General features: G+C 37.8%; 1 protein-coding gene across 3 annotated transcripts in view; it reads left to right on the top strand.

The window, feature by feature from the left end:
- Positions 1-15,843, top strand: part of NEO1 (neogenin 1) — a 275,549-nt gene that overhangs the window by 104,167 nt on the left and 155,539 nt on the right. For all 3 annotated transcript variants that reach the window (XM_006866510.1, XM_006866511.1, XM_006866512.1), the window contains exon 5: positions 1,206-1,342. In XM_006866510.1, the coding sequence (XP_006866572.1) occupies positions 1,206-1,342 (137 nt within the window). The remainder of the gene's footprint in view (positions 1-1,205; positions 1,343-15,843) is intronic.

Raw genomic sequence — 15,843 nt, 5'->3', positions numbered from 1 at the left:
TCCTCTTCTCTTTCTCATCTCTAGGTCAACGGCATCTATGGAACGTGTTTTAACTTAGCCCATTTCTTCATTGCTGCGTTTTCCCGTCTTCCACTCACTAGTAGACCAACATGGTCGCCAGCAATCTTAGATGCCTATTCATGTGTTCCCTCTGAGTTTCAGTCTTGGAGGGGGGTTTGTCCTGAAGGGGCTTGATTGCTTGCCTTAATGGCTCCCCGGCCAACAACTTGATTGTACTTGTTGCAGCCAATCAGACTGTCATTTTTGTTTTGGATTTTTCTTGTTGATCTTTCTTTCCAGAAGTGTCTTCTATTGCTCTAGCTGTTCCAGGCTGCTCTGCTTGTCCTTTCTAGTGGGAATGTCCCGCCTCAGAAGGTTCTGGATGGGGCTCAGGATTCCACCTAAGGTCCTATATGCTTAAGGATTCAAATTCTTCAAATGACTTTCAAAGCTTTGTGTGATCTGGGTCCTGCCTCATCTTTTCCTGTTTTCTCACACTTTTCCCTACTAGTTTTTCTCACATCATCAAGAACACTGTGGTCCTTCTTGCCAGGATTCCTCTTGCATTCCTTTGATAGTCTTTTCTTTCTGAAATTTTTCTTTTTCCATACTTCTCATTCGTCAGATCTTAACTCTGGGGATACTTTATCAGGAAAAACTCTACTCATCCTTAATTTCTTGGCAGGCTCTTTTGCTATACTGCATTGTCGAATTGTCTTTTATGCCTCTTGTTTCCACTGAATTCTACATGAACACTGAGTGTACTTTTTTTTGCTCACTACTATGTCCCTAGCTACTACCTTGCACAAAATTTGCATTCAAATAAATGTTTGAGTGGATGAGTAAATAAATCACTCCTCTTACCTTCACTGGAGTTTGGTTGTTGTTAAGTGCCATCAAGTAGTAAGAAGAGGAATGGAGGTGGTAATGGAATTTGTCACAAAAATGATATACCTTTGGGAGTAACTTGAAATGTCTATGTTAACTCACTGTACCATTTTGTTTTTTATTTGTGGCATGCATGCTTGTAAAATAGGAGCAAAACAAATTGGATTCAATTAAATTCAGGCAATTTTATGTGAGAGTTTGTCAGTCTGTTGCCATATGAATAATTGTAACGCTATTTGTCTTCTCTATTTTATGAGGAAAGTTTCTCAGGCATTATTTTCCAAGTACTAAAATGTATCACTGTTGTTTTAATGCAGCTCTGAAAGATTGATATTGCTGGCAGGGGGAAGCCTGGACATCAGCGATGTCAATGAGGATGATGCTGGGACTTATTTTTGTATAGCTGATAATGGAAATGAGACAATCGAAGCTCAAGCAGAGCTTACAGTACAAGGTATGTAAATATTGATTGTATGTATGTATGTATGTGTATACATTTATTTTAAAATCTTCCATTTCTTCTGGGTTTGCATGTGGGCAAAGTAGTAAGTAGTTCATAGTATTGAAAAGCCTGAGCTTTAGAATAGACTGCCTGATTCTGGCCATATAACTATATATTCCTAGCTATTGAGCTGCAAGGTCAATGCATGCGTATAAAACTCAGTTGCAGTTTAAACTTACCAGCTGCTCCTTGGAAACCCTGTTGTGAGCTGGAACCAACTTCATTGTACTTACCAGCAATACATAACAAAGAAATTCTCTTAACCTTTCTGAAGCCTTCATTCTTCTCATCTGAACAATGGAGATGCGGAGACTTCTCACCTCTTAAAATTGTTTGAAGATTAAGGATAGCTCAGTCGTTATGAATTGGGCTGCTAATCTCATGATCAGCAGTTCGAAACTACCAGTGGTTCCACAGGAGAAAGATGAGACTTTCTGCTCCTGTAAAGATTTATAGCCTTGGAAACTCTATACAGGGTTGCTATGAGTTGGAACCAATTCCACGGCACATAACCACCACCACCACACTGGTACTTGTTAAGTCCCCAGGATTAGTAACTAGACTAAGATTAGTTGTTGTTATTTTTATTAGTAGTGGTAGTAGTATGAGGAAGCAGTGTGCAAGAAGGGTGTGATTTGGGACATTGGTAAGCTCTAATGTGCTTGCATGTCTTCAGAATGCCCACTTCATCTACTCTAGCTGATTGGTAGACTTCATACTGTTATTCCCTGTGCTGTTTCTCCGTAACAATTTAAATGTGAAACACTGACCAGAGGAGTTGGTGGTAGGTTGGCCTGTTAATTGTAGTGATCAAGATTGGTGCTGAGATTCCTGCGGCTGAAACCCTCCCCGTTCCTTAAGTTCACCTGGTTGAATAGAGTTAGGGCCTGGCCTTTAACCCTTTCCCCATACATTTTACCAGATATGTTGGCTGTAACCCCAGGGGAACATTAGTTCACAGCCATATTAGCTACCTGTGTAGCACAGCTATAAAAGAAAGACAGCTGAGTTAATAATATATATCATCTAACAGAGAATGTTTTGAAAATTAAAAGTGTGCAACAAGGTTGTATTCTTTCATCATACTTATTCAACCTGTATGCTGAGCAGATAATCTGGGAAGCTGGGTTATATGAAGAAAAATGTGGCATCAGGATTGTAGGAAGACTCATTAATAACTTGTGATATGCAGATGATACAACCTTGCTTGCTGAAAGTGAAGAGGGCTTAAAACATTTACTGATGAAGATCAAAGAGCACACAGACTTTGGTTTGGATTATATCTCAATGTAAAGGAAACAAAAATCCTCACCACTGGACCAATAAACAGCATTCTTATCAATGGAGAAAAGATTAAAGTTGTCAAGGACTTAATTTTTCTTGCATCAGCTATCAACACTCATGGAAACTGCAGTCAAGAAATTAAATGATATATTGCATTAGTCAAATCTTCACAAGACCTTTTTAAAGTGTTGAAGAGCAAAGATGCCAGCTTGAGGACTAAGGTGCACCTGACCAAGCCGTGGTATTTTCAATAACCTCATATGCATATGAAAGCTGGACAGTGAATAAGGAAGACCGTAGAAGAATTGCTGCTTTTGAGTTATAGTGTTGGAGGAGAATATTAAAAGTGCCATGGGCTGCCAAAAGAACCAATAGATCTGTTTTGGAAGAAGTCATTCCAGAGTGCTCCTTGGAGGCCAAGATGGCCAAACTTCGTCTCTCATACTTTGGACGTATTGTCAGGAGGGACCAGTCACTGGGGAATGATACTGTGTTTGGTAAGGTGGAGGATCAGAGAAAATGAGGAAGACCCCCAATGAGATGGATTGACCAAGTGGCAGCATCGATGGACTCAAGTGTGGCAACAGTAGTGAGATTGGCCCAGGATCGGGCAGTGTTTCGTTCTGCTGTGCATAGGGTCACTATGGGTCGGTACTGACTCAATGGTACCTAACAACAACAGAATTATTGGTAAAAATTGACCAAAAATTAAAAGTAAGTATGATAAATACATTTCAGGAGATAAAGGGAAGGTACAGCAATGTTGCACAAGAATAAGGAAGCATAGAAAACATAGAGCCAAGTGAAAATGTTAGGTCTGAAAAGCAAAAATTAGTCTACTTTAAAGCCTGGTCTTTGAAATAAAGAATGCAGAAGATTGTGTGATAGTTGGAGATGTGTAGCTGGTGAACAAATTGTTGAGTTGGAAATGAGATTGAGGAACTCTGTGAAGGCAGAAGTAAATGGTAAGAAGAGAGATTGCATAGAATAAACACCTGAAGGTAAGAAAGTTAGATGTAGAAAGGCCCCTCTCCAGATAAATAGAACTCCTAGAGGAGAGAACAAAAGGGAGGAGAAACTATTTGGAGAAACAATTACAGTAAAATTCTTAGAATTAAAGACTAATGGAAGACCTTAGACTGAAAAGGCTTGTAAGCTGTACAGTAGAGGAAAGAAGGTAAAACCTACCCTTAGACTTACAGTGAAGGAGCCCTGGAATATAGTGGGTTACATGCTGGGCTACTAACCACAAGGTCAGCAGTTTGAATCTACCACTTGGTTCATGGGAGAAAAATGAGGCTTTCTGCTTCTATAGAGATTTACAGCCTTGAAAACCTGATACAGGGTTGCTATGAGTCGGATCCAATTCAACAGCACATAGTGACCCTGTATAGGGTTTCCAAGGAATGGCTGGACCTTCAATCTGACACATTAACCCACAGTGCCACACCAGGACTTCCGTAGACTTTCAGTGATAATAATAGTGATTTTTTTTAAAAAATGTATAAAAGTTTCCAAAGACAAAAAGTAGACCACCTATAAAGAAATAAAGTACATCTAGCAATGAGTTTTGAGAACCCAACTATTTGTTGCTTGTACAAAGTTAAGTCTAAAATATAAGGATACCAAAAAATTGAAAACTAAATGGCTGGATTAAGAAAGCTAGTGTAGATAATTGGGCAAAGTAAACTTCAAAAATACTTGACAAGGATATTTCATATTGGTAAGAATTAACCTACTAGGAAAAGCAAACCTTACTAAATACATTTGTGTGTTTCGTAACATAATCTCAAAATGTGAAAAGCAAAAACTGATAGAACTACAAGACTCATAAGCAAAATGATAGTTGTAGTGTTAGATGTAAAGACACCTGTCACCATTGAGTTGATTCTGGCCCACAGAAGCCCATAGGTGACAGAGTGGAACTATGCACCATAGGGTCTTCAAGGGCTGATTTTTTTGTAAGTAGATTGCCAGTTATCTTTCTTTGAGGTATCTCTGGGTGGACTTGAACCACCAATCTTTTGGTTAACCGTCATGAGCATTAACCATTTACACTACTCATGGGATCCTCACACCCACTAGAATGGCTACCAGAAAAATAGAAGACAACAAATACTAGTAGAGGATGTGTAGAAATTAGAACAACATGGTGAATATAAGGTCACTGAATCGTACACTTAAAATGGCTGAAAAGGCAGATTTTTTTTTCAACATGTATTTTACCACAATAAAACAAAAATAGTTAAGACATTAAAAGTCATCCTGGAAAAAGTGTGTATGTGTTATGGGGGTGGATGTTCTAAATTAAAGAGATATTGACCTAAATACAATGTGTGAACCTTGGTTGAATCCTGGTTCAAAAACTGTTAAAAGATACTCTTAGGCCAACTGGGCAAATTGAATGTAGATTTAATGTTGTTGTTGTTAAATGCTGTCAAGTTGGTTCCGACCCATAGTAACCCTGTATAGGATTTCAGACGATCCGCTAATGTGTCTGAACCAACTGATCTTGTGGTTCAAACTGACTTGCGGCCCAGTGCATTATCCTGCAGTGCTATACCAGGACTCTAGATTTAATATTAGATGATGTAATAGAATTGTTATTAATTTAGATGTGATACTGGTATTGTGGTTACACATGAAACTGTAATTTACTATCAAATGTTACAGAAATAATATTTACTTTAATGTATACAAATACAACTAATAGGAAAAAATATAAGCAATTTTCAGTCTAGATTTTTGTTGTTGTTGCTAAGTACCGTTGAGTCAGTTCTGGCCCATAGTAACCCTGTATAGAGTTTCCAAGGAGCAGGTGGTGAGCTTGAATCACCAACCTTGTGGTTTAGTCGACTGTGCAGTCCAGCACATTAACCCACAGCACCACACCATGACTCCTCAATCTGGATAGGGAAGTCTATTGTATTTTGTATCAAGTCTTCATTATTCTGTTTTTGAACTTTTCTGTGTGCCAGGAAGTTTTCATAACACAAAGTTAGGAACAGTTCAATAAATAAATAAATATATGAGCACGGTGGCTCCATATGATAAGCACTGGACTGCGAACCATAAGGTCTGCTGCTCAAGCCTGCCAGCTGCTCTCCGGGACAAAAATGAGTCCTTCTGTTCCACACAGATTTTTTTAAAGTCTCAGATACCCTATACAGGGTCGCTATGTGTTGGAATCCCGTCAAAGCCACTTTGATGTTGCTGCTGCTTTTAAGTGCTGTCCAGTTGGTTCCAGGTCATAGGACACTGCATGTATAGGGTTTCTGAGGAGCTTGAACCACTGATCATGTGGTTCAAAGTGATCTTGCAGTCCAGCACATTAACCGACACCACTGCACCAGAACTCCTCGTAGCTATATATATATATATAGATTCAGACCCACCTTCTCGGAAACCATATACAGGGTCTCTGGGAGTCAGAACCAACTCAACGACACTTAACAACAACAGCAGACAGAAACTTAATATCCCTTTGGCAATAATGTCGCATTCCCTTCACCACCACCTTCATCCCCTCCAGAAAGAGGGCTCACTATACCTTTCCCAAGCCTTCCATTCCAGGTTTCAACCCATAAATTTTCTCACTCTGTTATTATTCTGCTTTATCCATATTTTAAAACTTCAGGCCTATTTCGATTTCCGTGTGTCAGCCATGACTGAACTGATTTGAAACCCTGAATTTTTGTACTTTTGTGCCTGATTTATTTTGCTTAGCATGATGATTTCCAGGCTTATCCTTGTTGAAAAATGTAACAGAGCTTCAATTCTCTTTTATGACTGTATGATTCTCATTTTGTTTGTTCATCTGTTGATGCACACTTGGGTTGTTACCATCTTTTGCCCATTGTGACTAATGCTGTAGTGAACACTGGCATTTGAGCTCCTGTTTTCAGTTCTTTGGGATATACACAGGAGTAGGAATGCTGGGTCGTGTGGTAATTCTATGTTTAGAATTTTGAAGGCCCATCAAACATTTCCACATGGACTACATCATTTTACATTCCCAGCAGCAGTGCATGAGGGTCCCAAATTGTTAGTATTGTTAGCACCACTTGTTACTTTCCATTTTTCTGAAATTAGCTTTCCTAGTAGATGTGAAGGAGTCTTTGTGTGTCATTGTAGGATAAACAATGGACTGCTTATCAACGGTTCAAACCTCTCAGCCACTCCTCAGAAATCCTGTAGTATGTGTGAGTTGGAACTGATGTGATGGCACTTAACAACAGCAACAACAATAACAACAATGGATGTGAGAGGCTTTTGAATGGTGTGAATGATTTGTGGTCAACTTTTAACCTGAAAGTTGGTGTGGTTTGAATCAACCCAGCACAGAACCATGGAAGAAAAGTCTGGTTGGCAAATTGCTTCCATAAAGATTACAATCAAGAAAACCCTGTGGAAATCAGTTCTTGACTGTAACACGGGGTCCCCATGAGTCAGAACTCTTTACAATTCTATTGAATTTAAGGATTAGCTTTTCCATATGTACAAAAAATGGCTGTTGGAATTCTCATAGTTCTTTTGAATCTGTAGATTCACCTGATTGACATTAAGTCTTTTAGTCAATGAACACAGGATCTTTCTCCTATTACTTGGGTCTGTTTCTAATTCTTTTGGCAATATTTTATTGTTTTTAGTGTACCTCCTGGTCTTTTACCTCTCTGGATAAATTTATTTCTAAGTATTTTTATTTTACGAGGTATTGTAAATCAAATTATTTTCTAAATATCCTTTTCAACTTACTCATCATGGTGCGTAGAACCACAACTGATTTTTAATTTTTGTGTACTGGTTTTATACTCTACAACTTCACAGAATTATTTATTACCTCTAGCAAATTTCTTATTGGGTTCTTTGGAATATATATATACACACACATATATATGTATGCATGTGTATAAATATATATATATATATACACACTATATGTATGTATGTGTATAAATATATATATATACATATGAGATCATGTTACCTGCAACTAGATACAGTTAATCTTCTTCCTTGCCAATTGGATGTCTTTTTTTCTTTCCTGCCTAGTTCTCTGACAAGAACTTCAGTACAGTATTGAATAACAATATAGTGAAAGGCATCTTTGCTTTACTCTTGATCATAGGGGAAAGCTTTCCGTTTTTCTTATTCTATGTGCTGTTAATCAAAACCCTAACCTGTTACTGTGAAGTGAATCCAACTCACAGTGACCCTTTAGAACTGGGTTACTAAGGCAGTCTTCATGGAAGTAAACTGCCACAATTTTCTCCCATGGAGTGGCTGGTGGGTTTTAACCTCTGACCTTTTAGCTAGCAGCCAATTTCTTTAACCACCGTGCCACCAGGGCTCTGAGTATCATATTGGGTCTGGGTTTTTCATTGGTAGCAGTTATCATATTGAGGAATTTTCCTTCTATTTCTACTTTGCTGCGTGGTCTTATCACAGAAGGGTTCTGCCAAGTAGTGTTTTCTGTATCAGCTGTGAACATCATGCTGTTCTCCTTCACTTTGTGAACTGAGTATGGTATAGTACAATGATGTTCGAAAGTATAACCATCCTTCATTCTTGGGTAAATGCCACTTGAGTGTAGTGTAATGTGTTGGTAGATTAGGCTTTTACTAGTATTTTGTTGAAGACTTTGGTATCCATAATTATAAGGGATATTGGTCTGTTTCGTTTCAATGTTTCTATGTGGCTCTGGTAGCGTAGTGGTTAGGAATCGAACTGCTAGTCCTGGAGGCTAGTTCTAAACTACCAACTGTTAGCAGGAGAAAAATGAGGCTCTCTGCACCCATAAAGATTTACAGCCTCAGAAACCCAGTGCAGGGTCTCTGTGAGTCCGAACCAACTCCATGGTACTTAATAACAACAACAACAACAACAACAACATGGTATCAGGGTAATGGGTTTTTCCTTGTCTTCTAATTTTTTTTTTCTTTTTAAATTTTCTGTTTTTTCTTGAGTTACATTAGGTAATTTTGTGTCTCTAGTAATTTGTCCATTTCATCTGGGTTATCTAATTTGTTGCTTTATAATTGTTATGTTGATGTTAAGTGCTGTCAAGTCAATTTCATTCACAGCAACCCTGTGTAGGGTTTCCAAGGCTGTAAATCTTTGCAGGAGCAGACTGCCTCATCTTTTTCCCCTGGAGTGACTAATGGGCTAGGACCCTGTGATTTGCAGCCCAGTGCTTATCCTAAAATTGTTACAGTATTCTTTTAATAATCCCATTTTTAATTTAGTCAGTGGTAATATCCTTACTTTCTTTTATGCTTTTAGTTATTTGTTTCTTCTCTCAATTTTCTTGTCCATGTAGCTAAAGATTTGCTCATTTTCTTGATCTTTTCAGAAAACCAGTTTTTGGTTTTATTGATTTCTCTGGTTTTTATTTTTTGTTTGTTTTTTTTTCTCTTTATTCTCTATTTCTTTATTTGTGCTCTAACCTTTATTAAAACCTTCCATCTGGTAGCCTCTTTTCCTGATTTTTTAAGGTGTAAGGTTAGTTAGGTTTTTGATTTGAGTGAGTATATAGAGAGATGGATGGATGGATGGATGGATGGACGGATGGATGGATGGATGGACGGATGGATGGATGGACGGACGGATGGATGGATGGATGGATGGACGGACAGATGGATGGATGGATGGATGGATGGATGGATGGATGGATGGATGGACGGACGGACGGATGGATGGATATAGTCAGTCCTGATATGGCATATAGGATAAAACATTGAACCACAAGGTTGGTTTGAACCTCATTGTCATTGGTTCAAACTCACCAGTCCCTCCTCAGAAACCCCTATACATGGTTGCTATGAGTCGGAACCGACTCCATGGCACATGAAAACAACAGCGTACATGTGCGTGTGTATACACACATATATGTATTCAAATCCTGTTACATACACATATGTATATATACACATACATATATGTATGCATGTGTACTCCACATTGGTTGTGTGCCATGAAATCATTCCAACTCATGGTGACCCTGTGTATTTGGTTTCCGAGGTTAAAAATCTTTATAGGAGCAGAAAAGTCTCATCTTTGACCCACAGAGCAGCTGGCAGATTCTAGCTGCTTATGTTGTGGTAAGCAGCCCAACTCACTACACTACTAGGGCTCCATTTGTATACTTCTGCTGGTAGAAGTATAAATTGATATCATTACTTTAGAATAAGATTTGGTGAAGTCCTGGTGTGGCAGTGTGGGTTAATGCACTGGACTTCAAGATCAGTTTGAATTGCGAGGTCGGCAGTTCAAGCTCACCAGCTGCTCCTCAGAAACGCTATACAGAGTCGCTGTGGGTGAGAACTGACTCGATGACACTTAACAACAACACCTAAAATCCCACAAAAACTTATTATGTGTTATAGGTTTTGTACTCCTTGAAGTATTGTTATCAGAAATGTATAAACATGTGCACCAAAAGACATGTACAGTAATGTTCTTACCAGTTTTAGCCACTAAAAACTATAAACAATGCAAATGTCTGTCAACTGTAGAATGGATAAATAGATTATGTTCCAATCATAGAGTGGCTTATGATCAGGAATAACAATTGACAGCCCACTGCTACATTCAACACCAGGGGTAAATCTCATAAACAACTTTGAAAGAAGAAACTAGATACAAAATAATGGTACTGTATGACTCCATTTTTATGAAGTTCAAAAACAGGCAATATAATCTATGATTTTAGAAGTCAGGATAATGATTTCTTTTGGAGATGGGCAGAGTAGTGACTGAATTTGCCTAGTGAAGGTTTCTTTCTGGTGTGTTAATGGTCTGGTGTGGAGCTGTGGGTTAATGCGCTGGATTGCAAGGTAGGTTTGAATCACAAGATTGGCTGTTCAAGCTCGCCAGTGCTCCCCAGAAACCTTATACAGGATCACTTTGGGTTGGAACTGACTCAAAGTCACTTAACAACAACAATGTTCTGTTTCTTATTCTGGGTGGCAGTTAAAAGAATTCAAGCTGTACTGCTAATGTGTGTCACATGCTGTGTTTCTTTTATATACAGTTCACAGATAAGTCATTATATACAAAAACATATATGGAAAATTTTATTTTGAACCTTATCCCATAACTGAAATTACTTTTTTTTTTTTTTTGGTGGTTAATGGTTGGGTGATGGGAAAAGCAGTAAATGAAAAATAGTTGAGTGTATATATCTGTGTAGTCATACCTGTCTAATTTCTGTTTTTTTTTAACAAATTATAACTAGAGGAAATGCTGTAGTGAGTGTTAATACAGCAAAGGTTATGAGTTCATTCTTCATCTGTTAAATATTTCAAATTGATTGTTTTATCATTTGCTCCTGGGATTTCTACACATGCTGTGACGTGAATTAGTCCATAATGTATTTCCTGTCACCTCAAATTGTTGATAACACTTAAAATTGGTCATGAGGTTTTTTTTTGTTTTTAAACAGGAAGTTTTCCTTTTGTCTGAAAACATTCATAATAGTATGTGACACACATCTTCCCCTCCTTAAAAAAGCAGAAAAATTTCCATTTGCATTTTTCACTAGACATACTGAACTATTTCTAAATTGGCCACCCCCTTGACTTAAATACATAGGAAGTTTTAAACTCCATCTTTCTCTTTAGCCACAGTCTGATATCCTCCTCCTCCCCTCACTCTACTGTCTGATTTCTATTCCCCATGGGTGGAGACTTTGTTCTCTTTCTTTTGTTAGTCTTGACGTTTTCACTCGGAAACCCTATACAGGCTTTACCTCATGATCATTCATGACATTCTGCTCTCATTCACTAGACTTCTCAATTCTCCTGACTTCAGGATAGAAAGTAAACTCCTATGGCTTATCTACAAAGCACACCCAAACCTTTCACAGTTAAACTCTCTTAACATTTAACTAGAGAGTCACCATGAAGAAGTATTTACAAGCAAGAGCATCTCTGGCCAGACCCAGTATGCCAGAGTGGCAGTCTCAGCCTTGTCATTTAGTTTGTGTGAACTTGACCTAGTTATTTAAATGAACTGTGATTGGGTTTCTCTATCAATTTACTGAACTCTTAGAAAGGTTCATTAAACTCCTGGCACTCTTCCACCTAACCTGGGATGGAGATGGAGTCATCTTTTACCAAACTACATTTAGCTGAACATTCTGTGTTGTTCGACCTCTCTGTTCACCTGAATCCCTTCACCTCCAACTGATGTTCCTTTTCATTCAGCTGACCCCTCTGTGAAACTTATCCTAGCCATCCATGTTCTCACTCTCAGGTATAATTACTCTTTTGAAAACAGCTCCCTTGTTACTAGTCGTTTTTCTCCCTAATTAGCTTATATGTTATCATTATATTAGGGTCTTTATCAACAGAGACTGTCCTAATCATGTTTTTATCATTGTAGATTATCGACAAACAATTGTTGAATGAAACTTTCATTGAAATTTCTTAATGTCAAAGTAGCATGATTGATGTCTATGGTGACTTTATTATTCCTATCTTTCTCTACACGTTGTTTTTCTTAGATTTCTAGCGTTTAAAAAAAAGACTTTGAAAAATATCTGTAGGATTATTTTGGCGGAAGATGAACTATTAACTCTCATTTATACAGTTGAGGTTATATTGCTACCTTCATTTGCACATATGTTTCTAAACAGTGCTTGAACATCTTTATAAATTCCCATTCTTGAACTTTTGGTGTTTTTATATATAAAGATAAATTAAAAAACAACAACAAAAAAAAATTGAAATAATTAAAGATGCCCTTTTCTTTGTATGGCTGTCATCTCTACTGCTTACAAGCTTTTATGTACTTACTTGTCATCATGGTGTATACATCAAATCTCTTCATCGTTAATCCCAACCTCATGAGATGATCTACTTGTTTGTCAAGAAGCCTCATATATAGCTACTTTTTTGAGCCTTTTACCCTGTACTTTTCAGAATACTGGAGGTTTATCTGGAAGGGGTCATTTCTCTTCCAAAAGCCAAGAGAGCTAGAGCCTGAGTCCATGGTTGCCAGTGCTTCTCACAGTAATTTAAATCCAAGAGGAACAACCAGCTGCTTACAAACACCGTTTGATGCTTTTGCTTGTATAATTTCTACCTAGAATCAAATGTTTCTCCTCCTTGCCTCTTGTCTGGACTTCTCAGAAATCTCTGAAACCCTGACTCCTGCTTACGCCTTTCTCTTTTTCCCATCCTCTCTCCATACTCTTCCATTAGGCACTCTAATTTTGTACAAATTCCTTACACATGTCTTTGTTAATGTATTTTACCTATCACATTTGGTTATTCTTTTCAGTTGTGTGTCTTTCTCGCCAACCAGACTAAATTCCTTGAGGACAAAGCTGAGTTTTGTCTATTTTATAACCTAAGCACCTAATGTATTGCCTGAAACAACATATTTCATAACAAATGAAGGATTTAAGAACATACTCTTCCCATCTCTGGATAGGATGTTGGATAATAGATTATAATACACTCTTAATCATATGTTACCTGTGTCCAGAATATTTCAGAACTTATATACTTTACATTTTAAGCAGTTTTTGTAAATTAGAAGATTGTTTGAATTACTTTATAATCCTGTGTTGCATTTCGAATAATTTTGGGTTGGTTTTCAGTTCTTTAGATTTTTATTGCATCAGTGGTCATGTTAACTTCAAACAAATGCCATCTTCTGTAAGCTTGAAATAATTTTCTCATAATTATGTAAATTTATTCTGAGCCACAGTAACCTCATTTCCATGGAAACTAACCACCTTCAGAAGAGAACTGGCAGGTATTCTACAAAAGACTAGGAATAGCCACATTAAAATGGGGATAAGTCTTTTTGATGTCATTGTGAAGTTGCCTAATACTTGTACAGTACCTGGTGCATTTTGTTCTTGTTACGTGCTGTCATTTTTGACTCATAGTGACCCTGTATAGGATTTCCAAGACTGTAAATCTTTGTGGGACCAGAAAGCTTTCTCCTGACAAGCAGCTGGTGAGCTTGAACTGCTGACCTTGTTATGCATTGTAGGCAGTCATAAACATGCCTCTGTGGGGTTCAAAGAATCTTTCTGTCCAAGCATTCTTCACTTGGTTTTACTTGCTTTGATTTGTTTATTTTAGCGTAGTGGTTATGAATCGGGCTGTGAACCTTAAGGTCAGCAGTTTGAAACTGCCAGCTGTTCCGTGGGAGCAAGATGAGGCTTTCTGCTCCAGTAAAAATTTATAGCCTCCGAAACCCTGTACAGGGTCGCTATGGGTCAGAACCGACTCGATGGCACTTAACAACAACAACAACTTGAATTCTGTTTCCTCTTTGGCCCATTCATAATAGCTTTTCAGGTGACTTTTGTTTGGTTTTGTCCCACATTGCCAACGATCAGATATCTTTGGTTCCATGTTCTGGGCACCAGGCTGTTCCTTCCCACCTCACTTCTGTGTCCTGGCTCCCTGCTCAGGCTCTGCCTAGGCTTGTGAGTATGGGCTCCTCGTTGCCTCAAAATGGCGGCTTTGCTTTTTAACACTTCAGAGAGGTCCTTTGAGCAGATTTGCCCACTACTGTATGTCATTTGATTTCTTGACATTTCCAAGGGCATTGATTGTGGCTTCAAGTAACATAAAATCCATGAGAAATGCAGTCTTTTCTACATTTATCATAATTTCATTGGTCCAGTTGTGAGGATTTTTGTTTTAGTTATGTTTAGGCATAGTCCATATGAAAACTGTAGTCTTTGATCTTCATCAGTAAGTCCTCTTTGTCTTCTGCAAGCAGGGTTTGTGTCATAGGCATATTGCAGGTTGCTAATGAGTCTTCCTCCAATCCTTATGCTGAGTTCTTCATATAGTCCAGCTTCTCAGACTATTTGCTCAGCATATAAATTGAATAATAATAATGAAAAGAAACAACCCTGACACATACTCTCCTGATTTTAAACCACACAGTATCACTTTGTGCTATTCAAACAACTGCCTTTTGGTATATATACAGGTTCCACATGAACACAATTAAGCCTCCATTCTTCATAATGTTATCCATAATTTGCTATGATCCGTACTGTAAAATACCTTTGCATAGTCGATAAAATACAGTCTGTAAAATCTGACATCAACAGTGATATCCCACGTTTCATGTCTTCTGCTGAATCCGGCTTGAATTTCTGACAGTTTCCTGTCTACTTCTGAAATTGTTTTTTAATTTTCTACAGAAAAAATTTACTTGCTTGGAATATTGATGATGGTATTTGGCAAATTCCGGATCACTGTTCCTTGGAATGTGCATAAAATATGGATCTCTTCCAGCTGCTTGGCCATGTAATTCTCTTCCAGATTTCTTGGCAGAGGCAAGTGAGTGCTTCCAGCAATATATCAGTTGTCGAAACATTTCAATTGGTATTTTGTTAACTCCTGGAGCCTTATTTTTTGCCAGTGCCTTCAGTGCAGTTTGGACTTCTTCCTTCATTGACATTGGTTATTGATCATATGCTACCTCCTGAAATGGTTGAACAGCAGTTCTTTTTGGTATAGTAGCTCTGTGTGTCCTTCCATCTTCTTTTAATGCTTTTTGCATTGTTCAATATTTTACTCATAGACTCCTTCAGTATTGTGACTTTTTGTGACTTGAAGCTTGAATTTTCCCTTCTTTCAGTTAGAGAAATGCTGAGTGTGTTCTTCCTTTTTCTTAACTCCTGGCCTTTGTACATTTCATTATAATACTTTTTGAGCTACTCTTTGAAATCTTCTTTTCTACTCTTTTACATCATTTCTTCCTTTTGCTGTAGTTACTCTACATTCAAAACCAACTTTCAGAGTCTCTTCTGACTTCCATGGTCTTTTCTTCCTTTCCTATCTTTTTAAATGACCTTTTGCTTCATGTGTGTCATCTCACAGTGTGTCTGGTTTTTAGTCATTAGTGTTTAGTGCATTAAATCTATTCTTGAGATGATCTCTAAGTTCAGGTATGATATACTCAAAGTCACACTTTAGCTCTTGTGAACTTGTTTTAATTTTCTACAGCTTCAACTTGAACCTTCATATTTATGGTCTGTTTTGTAGTAAGTCCTTGACCTTGTTCTGACAGATGACACTGAATTTCTCCATCATCTCTTTCCACAGATACAGTCCATTTGATTCTTGTTATTCCATCCTATGAGGTTCACATTGTATGGCATTCCTGGCTAGTTACTGAAAAAAAAA

Source organism: Chrysochloris asiatica, unplaced genomic scaffold (assembly GCF_000296735.1).
Source record: "Chrysochloris asiatica unplaced genomic scaffold, ChrAsi1.0 scaffold00092, whole genome shotgun sequence".
NCBI lineage: Eukaryota > Metazoa > Chordata > Mammalia > Afrosoricida > Chrysochloridae > Chrysochloris > Chrysochloris asiatica.
The sequence above is the reverse complement of the archived record's forward strand: the minus strand, read 5'-3'. Positions and strand labels throughout refer to the sequence as shown.